Source organism: Natator depressus, chromosome 14, assembly GCF_965152275.1.
Source record: "Natator depressus isolate rNatDep1 chromosome 14, rNatDep2.hap1, whole genome shotgun sequence".
Taxonomy (NCBI): domain Eukaryota; kingdom Metazoa; phylum Chordata; order Testudines; family Cheloniidae; genus Natator; species Natator depressus.
Window position 1 is genome coordinate 8,334,568 of NC_134247.1, and position 18,412 is coordinate 8,352,979.

The window sequence follows — 18,412 nt, forward strand, 5'->3', positions numbered from 1 at the left end:
TGCACTGCTCTCTCCGTTGGTTCTAAAGCACCAACTGTGGATGTGCTCTGCCGACAAAAGGACTATGGTGTGAACATGCACAAGTGATGTAATTACAGCAGTTTATGACCTAACTTAAGTCAACCTAATTCTGTGGCATAGACATGGCCTAAGAAATGTGCATGCCTGGGGCCTGATTGTTCTCTTTTACACTGGTATAACTCAATTGACTTGAATGGAGTTACTCCAAATTACGAGTGTTGGAAATAGGATGTCAATGCTGTGATTGGATTCTGCAGATTTGTGGTACTTCTCAGGCTCCCTGGAAAATGAATGTAATATAGATGGAGCTATGAGATATGTGAGAAAGTGCGAAGTGGATTAAGCCCAACTCCATGCTTTGTACCAAACAAGACTGGAGTGTGGGTACAGCAAATAAGAGATGTAGTTTGAAGATGGAAGACAAGAAAATGCAGACTGGGGTAAACCTTGTGGTCTGTAGGGTGACCAGATGTCCCGATTTTATAGGGACAGTCCCGATATTTGGGGCTTTGTCTTATATAGGCACCTATTACCCCCACCCCCGTCCCGATTTTTCACAGTTGCTGTCTGGTCACCCTAGTGGTCTGGCACTGTTGCTTGCTTGGTGTTGGCTGTGGTTAGACATTGTGGGGTCTAGCAGGGTTCTTAGCTACGCACACAACAGGGATGAAGACTGAAGATAGAATAGAGCAAGCCCGGTTACCTGCCTGGTACTGGGCTGTGCTGGATGCAGGTGGGGTGCAGTAGAGCTGCCAGCTGCTATAGGAGGATAACACTGAGGATAGCCCTGCCCTCTGCCTGGTGAAGCTGGGCGAATCCCTACTGAGGGTGTGTGGTTTGGGTGGGAGTGCTATGGCTGGCCCCTGCAGCACTAGAGAGGGGGAAGAGCCCTGTGCCTAGACTCTGGAGCAAGGGGGAAATAGCAGACAGTGGGGATTGAAGCTGGCAAGGGTTGGAGGAATGCCGTGTTTTGGACACAGGTATAGAGTGGAGGGAGCCTTGGGGTTGGACTGTGTGAAGAGCTGAAGCTGTGAGGAGGGTGAAGCGAGCCCTGCGGCAGGTGCAGAGGCTAGAAAAGCCACAGGGAGCAGAGAGCCCTGTGGCAGGTGTTAGCCACAGGGAGCACAGAGCCCTGGGCGGGGGCAGCCCCTGTGCTCTCTGTAGCTGTGGTGTGAGGAGAGCCCTGGGGTGGCCGCAGCCGTAGGGCCCAGGAAAGCTGTCGGGGGTCGAGGGAAGCCTCGCGCCCTACTCTGCGCTGAGGGATGCGGCGCAGGGGGACGTGAGAGCCCCAGAGCGGGGCTCGGGGGCTGGGAGCGCTGCCCGCCGCTGGGGCTCTAACATGGCTCTCCAGCCGAAGAGCTGCCGGCGCCGCAGCGCCACCTGGCGGAGCTCGGCGGTCTGGCAGGTCACGTGAGGCGCTCAGGGCCTGCTGCTGCCGCCGCTTCCCCCAGTCAGAGCGGAGCGAGCCGAGGCAGAGACGAAGAAACAAGATGGCGGCCGGTAGCGATCCGGAGCGGGACGCCGGCAATTCGGATTGATCCCCCGGCCCTCGCAGTTCGGCGGCCCCCCTCCCCGGCCCGGAACCCTCGCAGGGGGGGGAGCTTCCCTGCAGCTGCCTGTCCGGACTCCGAGCGCCCTCCCCAGCCTTCCCCGCCCCTCCCTTCCCCCCTCGGCCAGCGCCCAGAGATGCGGGGCCGGCGAGGCAGGCCGCCCAAGCAGCAGCAGCCTGCGGCGGCCACCGCTCAGGCGAGCTCCCCGGCTCCGCCCGCCCCACCGGGCCCCATTGGTGGGCTGAGGTCCCGGCAGCGGGGCAGCAGTCGGGGCAGGTGGGCGGCCTCGGCCCAGGTGGAGGCGGTGGGGCCCAGGCCGAGGGGGGTCGGGGCTGCCCAGGCCTCTTCCTCCTCCACCGCCTCCCCCAGAGCGGGCAGCAAGAGGAAGGGCGGCAGCGGCAGCAGCAGCACCCCTGGTGGGGGAGGCAGCAGCAGTAGGGGCAGGGGCAGGGCTGGGGCTGGAGGAGCAGGAGCAGGGGGAGGAGGCGCAGGAGGCAGCTGCAGCAGCCACGGCAGGGCTGCCTCGTCCAGGAGGAGCATCAGCAAAGTGGTGTACGATGATCATGAGAGTGAAGAGGAGGAGGAGAGCGTGGTGTCCGAAGAGGAAGAGGAGGGGGACCCCGAGGATAACCAGGACTCCGAGGAGCAGGAGGAAGAGGAGATCATGGAGGAGGAGGACGACGACTCCGATTACCCCGAGGAGATGGAGGATGAAGATGATGCCAGCTATTGCACTGAGAGCAGCTTCAGGAGCCACAGCACCTACAGCAGCACCCCAGGTATACAGTCAGTGGGATGTACTGTAAAAGAAGGAGAGGGCACCCCACATGCTCCCTCTAGGTTTGCAAACACACATTCACAGGGGAGGGGGAAGGCAAGCAATAGTAAGGGATGCCTGCAAGTAGACAGAGGGGGGAGAGAGGCATGCAAATCAAGTGGTGCTGGTAACCACACAGATGCGTTGAGAATCAGAAGGTGCTCATAAACTCTCACATGGAAGGAGAAATAATATGTGCACTATAGGGATGCTATCAGACAGAGAGAGAGAGGACTTGCAATTACATAGATGCATTCTACACCAGAAAGTGTTCACAAACAGTGGCGAAGGAATTGTATAGAGCATCCAGTGGTACTTTTATAAAGGAAAAATATGCATTCATACTAAAAGGGTCCTTGCAAATACATATAGACAAGGATGCCTGTAACATCAAGTTCTTCTTGTAGACACAAGGAAAGGAAGTGCATGCAACATGAGGTGTGCTCCAGAAATTAAACTCTGTGTGCCTTGCAGACATGCATACAGTGTCTAGTGGCCACAGAACACAACTAGCTTTACTAGAAGGAAAAGGAGGTGCATTGTTCAAAATGGAGATTGCATTGTTGCAGTTTGGGGGAAAATTCACAGGGTTTCATTGCACTGGTTTAAACCCAGTTTTAGTTACTGGAATTTTTTAAAAAAAACCCACGTCCGAACCTTGAACTGAAAGTGGTAAAAATGGAAATCAAAGGTGAAGTAGGTTTAAGTTTTCAGAACACTTGCCTTTAAACACTGTATTTATTTTAAAATGTGGCAAACTTTAAAACTTGGTTTATTAATTAGGGGTTTGAGGCTCATTTTGATTATTTGGATTTACAGTTTATCTATTTTAATTATAAAATGTATTCATTTTACATCAGTAACAAATCTGGGCTTCTTTCAAGTTTTTTAAACTCTGCACTCCTTTTTTCCCATAATTTGCTTTATTATAGGAGTTCTTGAAGCTTAACTCAAAAATTATGGTTTGTCTAGATTTGCACCACTTTTTTAAAATTTAGGGGTTACTTTCATTCCAGTAGAGTTTAGGCTTGACCTTTTTTTTTTTTTTTTTTTAAGGGTCCTGATTCAGGGAGGCATTTAAGCCCAGGCATAAATTTAAATTAACTTGTTGAATTGGGCCATAGATTGCAAGAGTGTTTGCCTAAGTTGTTGGTATGGGGAGAAAAACATATAGCTTGTGTGAATTTATTGTACTTAATAAAATAGCTCTGTGGTCTTGTACAACTTATAGACAACTTTTTGAGAAGGAGAAAAAGAAGTTCAGGTTGCTAGAACATGTCATTTGTTTTAATTATTTGCCTACTTAGTGGACACATGCAATGGGGATGCCATTATGTGGCTTTCAAAACTTCTAAAGGAGTAGAATTATTTTTAAAAGGCACCTCTTTCATATTAAGGATTCTAAATGCAGTAGTTTTTAAAAAGAAATTGCAAGGCAATTTAAATGTAACTGCCAAAGAGAGATCATCTTTTGGAAAATGGATTTTAGTTCACCTGTAAGGATAGTACTTTGATCAGTTTGATGACTTTCAAATAGTTCTTGTTTAAAGATGAACTCTTGTACTAAGTTAGACCCAAGCACTGAAAGTTACTATTCTGCATTTTCTTAACTGTTACATTTCTATTTAGTTATGTGGGAGCTTTTTGTAGTTACCCACCTTCTCCTGTTTGGTCAAGGGAAGAATTTGTTTGCTGACTTGATAGGCTCATGCTGAGAAATATTTTGATGCCAAAAATCCAGATGTAAGATCCATTTTACAGAATACAATATAGAAATACTCAAGTCTTGAGAAAAAGTACCTAAATTAAAGAGAGAGCTTTGGGCACGTGTGTGTATTGTCACTGTATGCATACACACGTATGTGGTATTTAAGTACCTACTACTAAAATAATAGTACACTTTATAAGAACTGGTAGAATTATAAATGTATGTGCTTATTTGAGTTTAAATCTCAAATTTAAAAATGTGTACATTTAATGTTATCTTTTGAGGTATCACATATATAGACCCCCTACTTGTTGCTGAGTTGCCAGTTGTATTGTAGCATGGCTGGTATTTTAGCGGTATGCTGAAAGGCTTACTTTTTAAGTTACTTAAATAATTTTGTGTCTTAAGTTGCTTCTCAAATTCTTATCTTCAGAAAAGAAGCAAGTGATGACTAATGTTGCTTATTGCAGTCGATGAATAATAAAATACCAACTTTTAGTTTGGCCAGCTGTAAGTCTGTGTCCAGTTCCTGCTGAACAAATACATATATCACAAAGACTGCCACTTACAGGTAGCAGTAACTGACATCTTAATCTCATCAGATCTTAGAAGTGATTTGGGAATGGAACCTGAACTCCCCTTTCATTGGAGGTGTGGTCCTATTCACAGTTGCAGCATTTTTGCAGAGATGTGTGAGAGGAAATTATGATGCTGCTGCCTGTGCTGTGCAGACAGTTTAAGTACAAGTGTCAGTCAAACACTTCTCACCAGCCTTATGTGGACACTTCAAGCAGAAATCACATTCAGTTTTCCTGAATGAGAGAGATTTTTAAACTTTTTAGAATTGTATTAATATATTGAAAGATAACATGATGGTATGTCCCTAGAACATAAGAACGATTATACTGGGTCAGACCAAAGGTCCATCTAGCTCAGTATCCTGTCTTCCGACAGTGGCCAATGCCAGGTGCCCCAGGGGGAATGAACAGAGCAGGTTATATCAAGTGATCCATCCATCCCCTGTTGCCCATTTCCTAGCTTCTAACAAACAGAGGCTAGCATCCCTGCCCATCCTGGGTAATAGCCATTGATGGACCTGTCCTCCATGAATGTATCTAGTTCATTTTAATATCCTGTTATAGTCTTGGCCTTCACAACATCCTCGGGCAAGGAGTTCCACAGGTTGACTGTGCGTTGTGTGGAGAAAAAAGGGCTTCAGTTTTTTTGCTCTATTGGAAAGTTAGTGATAGCTCTTGAATGTGCATATTGGAGTATCTACTACTTTTGATGTTACTTGAATTTTAAGTTTAGGAAATAAAAAAAATCTTAGGAATATCATTATGGCATTGATATAAAGCTTGACAATTACTGCAGTCAGATTCAGTTGTAAGCACAACCATTATGGCTGCTTGTTGCTTCCAAGGGATGTGATGTTTTTCTTTTGCTGGGGGAGTCAGCATCAGTCGTGGGACTTTGATTAGTTCAGCTAATTTACTGTAGTTTGACACACCCCTGAACCAGGTATCCCTACTCTGTTATGCCTTTGACTTCCGTTATTTTGGCAAGCAAATTTTGAAATAGTTATCCTTTGTGTTCTGTATTTCAAAACATTGTTGCCACCACCTGTCCACTGTAACCTTTTACTTTAAGCTTGTTATGAGGTAATTATGCATATCCAATACTTCAGGTACATTGCTTAATTTAAAACCACATGTTTAAGCACGATGCCCGAACAGTCAGTCTTATCTTACCCTCCATCTCAATTATTTTCCCCTTGTCCCACAAAACCCTGGGAAAGCAGTTGGTTCTTGCAACATGTCTTAAAATCAGGGTTTTGGCTAACTGAGAGAATGAAATGTCAGTGTGGCTGACAAATTATTCGAAAGCACTGGATTTGTGAAGAGCCAGAGGACTACGTATAAACACTTCATTAAATTTCTTGACTTGGATTCTGTCAATGTAAAAGTTAATGCAGCTATAAGCCATCATTATTTCCTTCTGAAACGAGTCACTTTACCAGAGTGCTCTTACTTTTGTAGCAGAATTATTCTATTGGAGAATTATAAGTGTTGCACACCTCTCAAACTTTTTAACTGTTTGTAATTTTTATTGCATAATATTCTTTTATGTCCCAGGTTATTTAAATGAAGGAGAGTTATTTAAATGGGGAGTTACTTAAATGAAGGCACTAAGGTTTGGTATTGAGGTATGTAAACAAAACTTTACTGATCGTGTCTGCACTGTAGGAATATTCACACAGCACTGACTAAACTCCTGAGGTCTTTACCCAGCATGCACTGGGCTTTAAATAAAACCTGGCATGGCTTCTCTTGAGGCAGTCTCTAACTGGTTTAATTATGTAGAGGAGATGTCACCAAGATATCATGCTTATTATGAAGGAACACAAGCGATGATTTGACAATCCTAGTGAGAAGTTTGTGCAAAAGAACAAGTGAATAGGTTTGTGGCTAATTGTGTTGCATTGACTTGCAGCTTTTACCAGAAAGGGGAGAATTTGCATGCCAGCTCAAGAATTCCTTAAAAATCCATTTAAAATAAAATCCTAAACAATTATGGTCTATTTGCATACATTTTAAAAAGGAGCATTCTTTGTGTGAATAGTTGGATCTGGACTCCTTCTTAGCTTATTAGCAGTTGAATATTGTGCCATACCAGCTACCTTGTAACTTTCTTCTAGTTCTGCAGTAAGGTTTCAAATTTGACCTATGACCTCAGTGTCACATGGTATTAATATTCAAACAAATAATTATTATAATTGGTCAATATACTTTTTGGTAGATTTTCTTGTTTTTTTCCATGGAGAAATTTAAATATACATTATTCTAATTCCTAAATTAAGTTTACATATGCTGAACATAATTGTAGCTCCACTAATAATAAAGTAAAGCTGTCAGTCATCCTAAATTGCTGAAAAAGTAGCTAAATTGCATTAATCCTGTAAATTTTCAATTTTGGATCCCTGGGTTGAAATTTTGCTTAGATGATAGGTGACTATGAGTAACTCTCAAATGGCCACACTGTACTTAGGTATTGATACAGTATATCTCATACTATTTCCAAAACATTTAAAAGGATGTGGGAAGTAGTTTAGGAAATGACATCATCTTTGTAGTTGACTAGTATTTAGAGGGATCCATATAGTTTTCATGCAGATGGTCAGGTTTTTAAGAAACTAAACTTATGTAAAACCAGCGTGTATCTGCTTGTTTCAGAAGCAACTAACACCCACTGTTTTTAGAAGTGTGCTGACATCCTTGATGCTCAAAAAAAAAGAAAGAGCCGCCACAACTTCAAATTCCATTTCACAGCAGTGTAAGTGGTGGGGAAGGGAGGGGTGTATGTTTGGGTCATGTTCAGTGGCTCACAGGGGAGTGCAATATTCTATAAATCATAAATTGAGCCCAGAAAATGATGCTCAAGCTCCAGTCAAAGGACCATATTCTACTGTCTCATCCCTGCTGTCTGTGCCGCGGTTCTACAAACAATTTGGTGTGTGGTGTTTTATAGGAAGCTGGTGCAATTTCTGTGGCTAATCTTGATTTCTTTTCCAAGCAATATAAGTAAACTGAAAAAAGGTGCACCTCTTGCGTAGCAACATCCAAACTGGTCCCATAGTTGTGAGTAGAGCTGGTCAGAAATTTTTTGACTGAATGTTTTTCTGTCGGAAAATGCTTATTTGTTGAAACTGAAACATTTTTTGGAAACATGTCTCGGTGTATGAAATTTCATTTTGAAAGAAAAATTGAAAAAGTATTTTGGTGAGGTTGAAACGTTCCATTTCGACCTCTTTGGAATAGAATGATTTTCCCTTTCAGAATGACTTCTTTGTTTTTTTTATTATATAATATAAAAATGTGAAATGAAAATGAATGAGCCAAAACAATTTTTTAAAAATTATTTTTCAGGAAATATGGTTTTTCTATTTTCTTTCCATTTTGGAATGAAAAAACCCTCAAAATTGCGAATTTTCCTGGAAATAGAAAATCTAGTTTGTGCCTAGCTCTAGTTATATCATCTCCTCAAACTATGAAAAGTTCTGTGGCACAGCACTTTTGTCTGAAACTTGGATAAGTCAAAATAATATATAGTGTAGCAATCAACTGATCTTTAAAACTGCCTCTTTTCATATCTGTTAAAAGCAAATCTTTAAAAAACGGTTCTCTTTGACTAAGCTTGGCAATGTATTGAAAAGTGAGAATGCCTACTAGGTAGGAGCTGAGGAGAGCACCTGTTTCTAGGGAATCCTCATGCCTCCAGAGCAGCACATTATTAATTGGGAATAAACCTTCATGTTGAAGATGCTGTGTACAGGCCCTAAATCTGGAAGAAAATCCAGGTTTTATTTTAGTACATAACTAGTCTGACTGGGTTATGTATGAATTACATTGTTTGAAAGATTCTGTGGGAACTGTCACCAAATACAAACAAGTAATCTCTCCTCTTCTTGGAGCTGCAAAACTCTTCACCTGCTAAGATTTGAATACTGAATTATGGGCTTGGGTTGTTGTTTTTTTTTTGTACAACCTGATGAGGTCCTTTTCCTAATAGGACAGGGAACATCCTTTTGTTCCATGTGCTCTTTTATGTGTCTCCTGGCCTCTGTAAAAGGTGGTGATATAAAACAGAACCCTGAACTGAGGTCTTGGCAGGTAATTGAAGGAGGATTATAATTCATTACTTACATTTTACCTGGCCTGGCTGTTCCTAGTGGCAAGGAAAGTTAAGGGGAAGGTTTTGGAGGAGAGAAACTAAAATTAGTTGAGAGCTTTCTGCTCTAGCAGATGCTGGAAGCAGCTCCTATTGGTCTCAAGATCATGTTTGGTCAATTTAAGGCATGGCAGTAACTGTCTTTGGTGGAAGTAGAGTTTAAACCTTCCCTTGACTTCTGATTGGAATTCAGGTTGTTGGTTCTTTATAACTTTCAAATTGGTTTTGGACCTGGTTAGCTGAGAGATTGCTTCTCCTTGTGACACGCTACTGCGTTTGTGGTTAGCTGGAATACACTCAGTTTAAACAAGAGGGGGCTTCTGAGAAGGCCTTCTCCATGAAGGTCCCTCCCACTGGAATTTGTTTCTTTCCTGCCCACCAGAGCCCACCTTTGTTAACTTTCAGGATCTGCTGCAAAGGCCATCTCTTCTAATAAATTTAGAAGTGGCAGTATATGGGATATAAGATACAGCTTGGTTTTTGATTAGCAGGTGAATAATTGAATAATTTAGTCTTTATTGTATTTGTTTTACAATTAAAATACACAATAATTAACTAGAAAAGTGCTCACAGACCTAATGGGTGCTTATTGTGGGTTATAAAATAAAAGAAATAGGGATAAGAATGGGCACAGTGACACAGATATATGCAATGTAATTGTAGCCGTGTTGGTCCCAGGATATTAGAGGGACAAGTGGGTGTGGTAGTATCTTTTCTTGGACCAGCTTCTATTGGTGAGAGAGACAACCATTTAAGCTACTCTTCAGGTCTGGAAAAGGCACTCCCAGCATCACAGCAAAATGCAAGGTGTGCCAAACTTTGTTTAGCAGTCTAAGTAGTCAGCATATTTGCAAGGGACCATCTAGGGTAGAGTGGCCCGTTAACACCTCTGTAGTCATAGGACAAAAAGAGAGGGTTAGTGGGTTACAGATTGTTGTAATAAGCCGTAAATCCACTGTCTTTTTTTCAGTCCACAATTTTTAGTGTCTATCAGAGTAATGAATTTAAGCTCCTAGGCTCATCTTTTGAAAGTATTATGCAGGTTTCCTTTGAGGATGAGGACTGATAGGTCAGATATAGAGTGATCGCTTTGTGAAGTGTTCACTCACAGGTGATAGTTGTTTTTTTGTCTTTTCTCATTTTTTGGAGGGAGTTGGTTCGAGAGCATAGTGAGTGTCTGGTGTCACTGACATAGTTGTTGTTGGGGCATATAGTGCACTGGATGAGATACACCACATGTTGTGATAGGCATGTGTGGGATCCATGAATCTTGAAAGGTGTGTTGTGGATGTTCGTGGGAAAAGCAGTTGGGGAGGGAAAATTCTAAAGGACCTTGTAAAGTCAGTTGTGGGTTTGAAAAACCTTTGAATGCCCTCTTTAAATAAATATTCAATTTTCCTGTTGTTGGAATGAAGATTTCTGAAGTCCCAAATCCATGCATTTGTTAGTATTGAGTTACATGTTATCTAATATCTAGGTTTATGGGTTGAATCCAGCCCAAGGAAGCAGTGACCAAAATTGTTGGCTGCTTGCTAATTGTTCACTGTAAAATGAGTTTGATCTCTGTTCCATTCCTGTTTGGTGAATTTTGTGATGTAGATGTTTGTCCATCAAAGTTGGTACTAATGGACAGCTTTGATGATGATCTCAGCAAAAATAACAAGGATTAAGTGGTAGAGAGTGCCCCTTTATTCCTAGATCTGAACTGGATGTCATGGTGGGGATTGGTGAAACATATTATACTGGTAAAAATTCCTTCCTACCAGTAGAATTGTATACACAATAAGGGGTTGCACTAACTTAACAACGTTGTTTTTCTGTGCTGCACCAATAAACCATAAGTCTGCCTCTCCAGTGACAATCCCGGGTTCCTCTCATACATTATTCATACTGAGGGTTGTGAGGATTGAGCCTCTATATTACAAAATGTCATTCTTGGATTGAGGATTTATTTTCTAGGGGCCTTCAAAAGTTCATTAGAACCTGTGGCTGTGTATAGCTTAAATTTAGAAAATCTATTGGCATAGTGACCATACCACGCAGCTATCTCTTGTCATTTTGTTAAAAGAATTTAAGAAATTTATAATACATGGCTACAGAATTCTTATACGGCTTCTGTGTCGAGCAGTTATAAGTGTGTGTTTGTCAACACACCAATTATCTTGATGCTTCAAGTCAAAGCTTTCTGATCTGGGCATATTAGATTTATATGAATGCTCTTTCATTATTAATACTTGAATAATTGGTGCCACATCAATTATATTGTTTATTCTTTAGTTTTAAATACAACCATCTCCTCAGTCAGAGAGTAGAAAATGGGAAGGGGCTGCTAAATCAGGCTTTCTCATCTGGAAACTGCTGCTGAGCAGTAGGGTCTCATGCATACCCTAGATCACTAGAAAGCCGTGGAACATGAGTTGAGCAGGAGTGGAGTTCTGCCCCTGCTTTGGTTGGGCTCACCCAGAATGGGCTTGCTGGTGGGATTTTGATTCAGGGACTAGGTGAAAGGGTATGCATGAGTTGTGAAAGGATGCATTACTCATGAAATAAAGTCCTGCTTCTTTGTGGGAACCAAAAGTATGAATAGTATGACTCTTTAAGTGTTAGGTTTAAATTTAGACCCCATCAACTTGAAATCTAGCCAATTAAAATAAAAAATGAAAAGTAGTTTCAGGTATTACACCTGCTTCTGAGTCCTTCTGACAATTTGTTGTGGTTTTTACAATCACGTTTTCTTTCTTTTTTAAAATATTCCTTTCTGTTGCTATGTGAGAGAAAACAGCTATAAACTGACTAAGGGAAATAGCGAACTTGAAGTGGTACATAAAAGTGGAGTAAATCTGACTCTGATGCATATGTGTTGGTGACATCAAAATAACCATGCCCCATGCATGTATTTCAGTGTGTAATTGTAATGAATACAGCTGTTAGTGTGTACATGTGCTCTGATTTTTTAAAATCTTTTAATAAAGCTGAAGAAAGAGATGTCTAAAGTCATGTCTGCATGAGAAAGCTACACCAGTTTAATTTATATTGGCTTTTGAACAGTTTAAACTGAAACACACCTCTGTGTAGACACTTTTTTAATTGAGTTTGTGTGGTTTATTTTAGTTTAGCATTAATAAAGTTAAACCAAGCGAAGCCTGGTTTTAAACCAAAATAAGTGTCCACACAGGTTTGCACTAGTTTAACTAAATTGGTTTAAAATCTTAGGTTTAGAGTTGGTGTAACTTTCTTAAATAGACAAAGGCTAAGGCCTGTCTGCATTTAAAAAATAGATCGACCTAGCTACATGGCTCATGACTGTAAAAAATTTTGTGCCCCGAGTGCTGTAGTTTTGACCTAACCCCCTGTGTAGACATGACAAGTTAGACTTTTTTTTAAAAAGTAAATTATCAAATCTCAGTGTCTGAAAACTTAACCATGAAAGACATCTTCAGAAAAAAGCCAAACAGTTTTGCAAGGCAATCTTAAATCTCAGTCCAAAGGGAAGCTTTTTGGGAGATGTGTAAGTACTTGAAAATAATGGGTTATAATGTAAATGCTCCCTCTGTAGTCATATTATTGTTAGAGCTGTCCAGCGATTAAAAAAATTAATTGCGATTAATCGCCTGATTAAACAATAATAGAATACCATTTATTTAAATAGTTTTGGATATTTTCTACATATTCAAATATACTGATTTCAGTTACAACGCAGAATACAAAGTATACAGTGCTCACTTTATATTTTTATTACAAATATTTGCACTGTAAAAAACAAAAGAAATAGTATTTTTCAGTTCATCTAATACAAGTACTGTAGTGCAGTCTCTTTATCATGAAAGTTGAACTTACAAATGTAGAATTATGTACAAAAAAAGAACTGCATTCAAAAATAAAACAATGTAAAATTTAGAGCCTACAAGTCCACTCAGTCCTACTTCTTGTTCAGCCAATCGCACAGATAAACAAGTTGCTCTGCATTGCAGGAGATAATGCTGCCCACTTCTTGTTTACGATATCACCTGAAAGCAAGAACAGGCGTTCACATGGCATTGTTGTAGCCGGCGTTGCAAGATATTTATGTGCTGGATTCACTAAAGATTCGTATGTCCCTTCATGCTTCAACCACCGTTTCAGAGGGCATGCATCCATGTTGATAATGGGTTCTGCTCGATAACTATCAAAGCAGTGTGGATCGACGCAAGTTCACTTTCATCATCTGAGTCAGATGCCACCAGAAGAAAGGTTGTCTTTCTTTTTTGGTGGTTCGGTTTCTATAGTTTCTGCATCGGAGTGTTGCTCCTTTAAGACTTCTGAAAGCATGGTCTGTACCTCATCCCTCTCAGATTTTGGAAAGCACTTCAGATTCTTAACCTTGGGTTGAGTGATATAGCTATCTTTAGAAATCTCACATTGGTACCTTCTTTGTCTTTTATCAAATCTGCAGTGAAAGTGTTCTTAAAATGAACAACATATGCTTGGTCATCATCCGAGACTGCTATAACATGAAATATATGGCAGAACGAAGGTAAAACAGAGTAAGAGATATACAATTCTCCTCCAAGGAGTTCAGTCACAAATTTAATTAATGCATTATTTTTTTTAACGAGCATCATCAGCATGGAAGCATGTCCTCTGGAATGGTGGCCGAAGCATGAAGGGGCATACGGAAGTTTAGCATAACTGGCATGTAAATACATTGCATGCCGGCTATAAAAGTGCCATGCAAACACCTGTTCTCACTTTCAGGTGACATTATAAATAAGAAGCCGCCAGCATTATCTCCCGTAAATGTAAACAAACTTGTTTGTCTTAGCAATTGGCTGAACAAGAAGTAGGACTGAGTGGACTTGTAGGCTCTAAAGTTTTACATTGTTTTGTGTTTGAGTGCAGTTATGTAACAAAAAAAAAAAATCTACATTTGTAAATTGCACTTACACGATAGAGATTGCACGATAGAGATGGTACTTGTATGAGGTGAATTGAAAAATACTATTTCTTTTGTTTGCCATTTTTGCAGTGCAAATATTTGTAATAAAAATAATATAAAGTGAGCACTCTCAACTTTGTATACTGTTGTAATTGAAATCAATATCTTAAAAAAAGTAGAAAAACATCCAAAATATTTAATAAATTGCCGTTGGTATTCTATTGTTTAACAGTGCAGTTAAAACTGATTAATCGAAATTAATTTTTTTGAGTTAATCGCATGAGTTAAATGCGATTAATCGGCAGCCCTAATTATTGTTGATCTTAGACTGAGAAATCCATGTGATTAATGATGTATCCAGTTGATGTCACAAATCAAAATATCCATATTCTTAAAGTAAAATATCTGAAATTACTTTTGAAAAATTGGGACTTCCCTGAGTTTCTAAAAGAAGAAATAAACTGAATTCGGATTTTGGAAAGTTGAATCCAACCATTGTTGCAGAATTGTACTTCAGAATCCAAGCTTTTATTTTTTATCTTTCAAAGCCTTTTTCTTTGAAAAAGAATTTGAATGTAATAGCTCTGAGAGTTGGGAACTGCACTATCCATCTCAATGGAATAATTCCAAAACGTATAGATGATGCTTATCAGAATCATACACACAAATATAATGTGGTTGTGCCATGGTCCAAAACTCTCTCTTGCCATGGTAGGTGCCAAAAGTCCCAGGTTCATCCTCTTCAGATGCCCAACTTCTCAGCTTCACCAGTAACAAATTCTGCAGTGTAATTATGTATTGTCAGTACAAAAACATATATAGAATATTGTAAATATGGGATGGTGTAAAATTGAATTTAATATCAAAATGGGCTATGGTACTCCTGGTTTGATTTCATGTGTAATCGTAAATTAATTTTAGTTTAAATGAAGCTGCCACAGTGGTGCAGAATTTAGGAACAGTTTACCCAGAAAGTACAGATTCTTCATTAGAGACTAGATTATTTGATGATTTCTTTTCTGTAAAGTTGTCGTTCTTTTTCCTGACTGACTTATTGTTATTACAGTTCTGTGCTACATGTACTAACAATAATACGTTTACACACATGTAACATTGTCTTCTGAATATTCCAGTGCATCTTGTCTTCTGTGTCTGTCTCATAATCTTCAGGCTTTGGGAGGGAGGATATAACACCAACCATATTAACAAATAGTATAAAAGCCCAAGACTGGCCTAAATACCATGTAGCTAAGCCATTCATATAAGAAATGGCTGGGTATTGTTCTTTCCTAAAATGTTCTGCAACTTTTGTATGCTTTTCTTGCCTGGTTCTGGAAGCCACTCTGTATACATTGCTGAATTACTCAAAACAAAGTGTGCCTAAGCTGAGAGAGATGGCTCTGAGATCTTAAGGAGAGGCTATCAAATAATGTGTGTTTTACAATGGTATTAGTTGAAGTGGAATTTGAAGTAGTGTAAAGGGGAACCAGGTATGCTAGGCTGTAAACAGGCAATTTATAAAAGTGTAACACTGGAAGTAGATTAGGTGCATACTGTATGTGAATTTAATATTGCATAATGTGACCTATCTTTGCTCATTTGCCACCCCTTAGATTTATTGCAATTTACCCCTTTCTGCTTTATACCAAGGCAAACTAGAGACAAAGAGGTGTCAGAAGATACTTGAATGCTAATTGCAACCTATGTCCTGAAGTTAAGAGCTCAGTTTAATAATTGAAGCAGGTGTGAGAAGTAATGTAACAGGTATTTTACCTCTTCTGAGGGTCATCGGAGACCACAGTGTGTACACCACTATATAAATAGATCGTTTCAGTAGAAGTTGGAGCATGATGGGAAGAATATAACTGTGACTGGTGCATTATTTCATATGCTGAACTGAAGTGCTTCATTTTGGTAAATACATTGTAAGGCTTCTCCATATTTTGACCAGTTTTAAGCTTTTTTTCTTTGCATTTGAGACCAGCAGTTTCTCCTCAAAGTACTTAAAAAAAAATTTTTTTTCACCATGACAGGAAAGGCTAGGAATGCTCCACTTGATTGTCTTTATTTATTTATGATATATATCAATTTTGCCTCTTAGGCTGGGAATACACAACTGAATCAGAGAAACGTAGCTCAATCTTCTTTCTCTCCTTTTTGGAACAATATAAGCTTATTGGTGCTTTTAATTCATAAGCCCATAAATTCTAATGCAGCAAATTTCAAAGTATCTGAGGGGTCAGGGTGAAGCCTTAAGTTTTCTCCAGTCTCCTAGCCAGTCATATCCTCTTCTAGTTCACTCCTCAACTCTGAGTACAGAGTTCATATTTTGAAAGCCTGATGATTTTAGGTCAACATTGAAGATGATCCAGACCTATCTTTCTCTCTCTTCAGGCTTCTTACTCTTCTTCTGTGGCCACCTTTATGGTACATAGAGGAGCTCTTTTAAATCAAAACTTGGGCAGCAAAAATTACATTTGTTAGTAGATTCCCTTGCATTTGGTTGAACGTTTCAGTGAAAAACATTTTGAATAGGACCACAGCTACTGGGTTATTTTCCAGATTGTTCCACGGGAATCAGAAATAAGTTTCAGGAGTCTAAGATAAATTCCAAGGAAATGCATGTTCTTTTGTCGTTGCTAAGTGTCTTCTTCAAACTGACTTTCAAGTTTGAGCCTAAAAGAATTTTGAATCCCAACAATAGAAGGAATGAATTATTCTACATAGTCTTGCTGCCAACAGCATTTTGTATCTGTAGCTGTGAAATCCCGATGTTCTGCTGTGCCTGCCATGTTTAAACATTTTCCACTGACTTGTGCAGCTGTTCACTGAAAGAATGATTATATGCCCTCCTTCCATTTTTCGCAGAGTAACTGTAGCTTAACTAAACTTGGAAATTTATTTTTATACACTTCTCAATCTTGATCCATTTCTTCTATAATGGAAACATATGGCAGTTCATCTTTTATACTGTATTATCCTTTCAGAGTGTGTAGTTCAAATGTTGCACAAGATTTTCATTCACATTATAAAGTAAATGTATTAAACTTGAAATTAGATTAACTACTTTAAGATTGGGAGCAATTTACCTAATATAGTAATTATTTTGAGTCTGTTATCCTCTTTCTGTACTGGCTCAACCCTTGATTTACTATTCCTGTAATGGAACTATCTGTCAAATCATCTTTTATGGAACATAACGCTCATTAAAAATAGGTGTTTCTTTTTGTTTTGTATTTTGTTAATTGAGTTTTTCTCTTTAGTACCACCTTAAAGTTTGGGTGCTGCTTTAAAATGTATTCTGCTCTGAAAAAAACCCTGCAAAAATGGCACCCTCTAACTCAACAGATCTGTCCTTTTATGTATTCATTCAGTCATCTCCCTATCAAACCCTATGGTTGATTGATATCTGCTTTTGTTAGTGATTAGTTCTTTCAATTACAGGATCGATAACTTACACCAGTGAAAACCATTTGAAGACAGTGGGGTTGAACAATGGTCGTCACTGAGGACATAGTTTGGCCTGCCTGACCTCTCACTGGTGGCAATACACAAGAAGGAAAGAATCCATCTTGACTTTCAAATGTTGGGGTCAATTTGAACTTCTGTATAAACTCTGATTTTAGCCCATGAGGTTTAATATTATAAATACAAAACTTTATATAAAGTTTTATATGGCACTGTCTGTTTTAATTGGATCATTGGCAAATGCATCTAATTTATTACCTGTAATTGGAATTATCCTTGTGGATAATTTCACTTTCTCATTTATTTTTGTTTAGATTTTCCCTTGAAAGAAACTCTGGCAACAGAGTTCAGCTCAAACTGTTCCTTTTACATATTGACAGTTGCTGAGTTATTGGCTAAAATACAGCAAGATTACAAGATTGCTGTGTTGAATGAAAGAGACACATTTTTTAAAATTAGGTTTTCTTTTCAGTCTTTTGATTTTTAAGTTAATATTCACTTGTCTGGATGCCTAACCCTTTACTGAGTTTAAAAGCTCTAACAGCTTTGGTGAGTTCATCTGAGTACTCAATCTAATAGCTCCAAAACAGTTACCTGTAGTTGAATCCTTTTAAATTAACCCAGTAAACATTGAACATATTTGTAGGTTTTTTAAAAAAACTGCTGTAGCACCATGTAAAGAAATAAACATTCCTTATCCTTCTTTATGATAGTTTTTTTTTTTTTTTTAAATCTTGTGACATTGCTCCCATTCTAGAAGGCTGTGCTGATTATGCCTGGTTTTCCTGTGTGTGTTGAATAGCTTTTCTGATTGGTTAGGTGAGCTGGGATTTCCCCTGTCCTGCCCCTCCCTCCCTCCCCCTTTTCTAGAATGCTTCCCTGAAGAGTGACCTTCCCTCTAAATCTAAGGAAACTGAAATATTACTTTGGCATTCTTAGGATCAGCACTGGCTTCTGATAATTAGAAAAGGCATAAGATTAATTTTTCTGAGGTTGGAAACTTTCTAAGGAGAGGTCCTTTTCTCTTTTATTGAAAGCACGGTTTTAAACATTTACCAGATATTGACAAGCCAGAAGTGAAGATTAAGTATAGATCTTTTTATTTTAGGGGTGGGTGTGTGTGTGAGAGAGAGAGAGGGGCAGGGGGAAAAGAACCACCAGCAATGGCCAGAGGGAGTACTCTGGTTAGAAAGCCAATTTATCCA

At 39.5% G+C, this 18,412-nt stretch overlaps 1 protein-coding gene across 11 annotated transcripts in view; it reads left to right on the top strand.

Annotated features, from left to right (window-relative positions):
• The first annotated feature begins 2,096 nt into the window (after window positions 1-2,096).
• The window catches only part of BPTF (bromodomain PHD finger transcription factor), a 91,254-nt gene continuing 74,938 nt past the window's right edge, over window positions 2,097-18,412 (top strand). For all 11 annotated transcript variants that reach the window (XM_074971174.1, XM_074971175.1, XM_074971171.1 and 8 more), the window contains exon 1: window positions 2,097-2,350. In XM_074971174.1, the coding sequence (XP_074827275.1) occupies window positions 2,236-2,350 (115 nt within the window). In that variant the 5' untranslated portion in view covers window positions 2,097-2,235. The remainder of the gene's footprint in view (window positions 2,351-18,412) is intronic.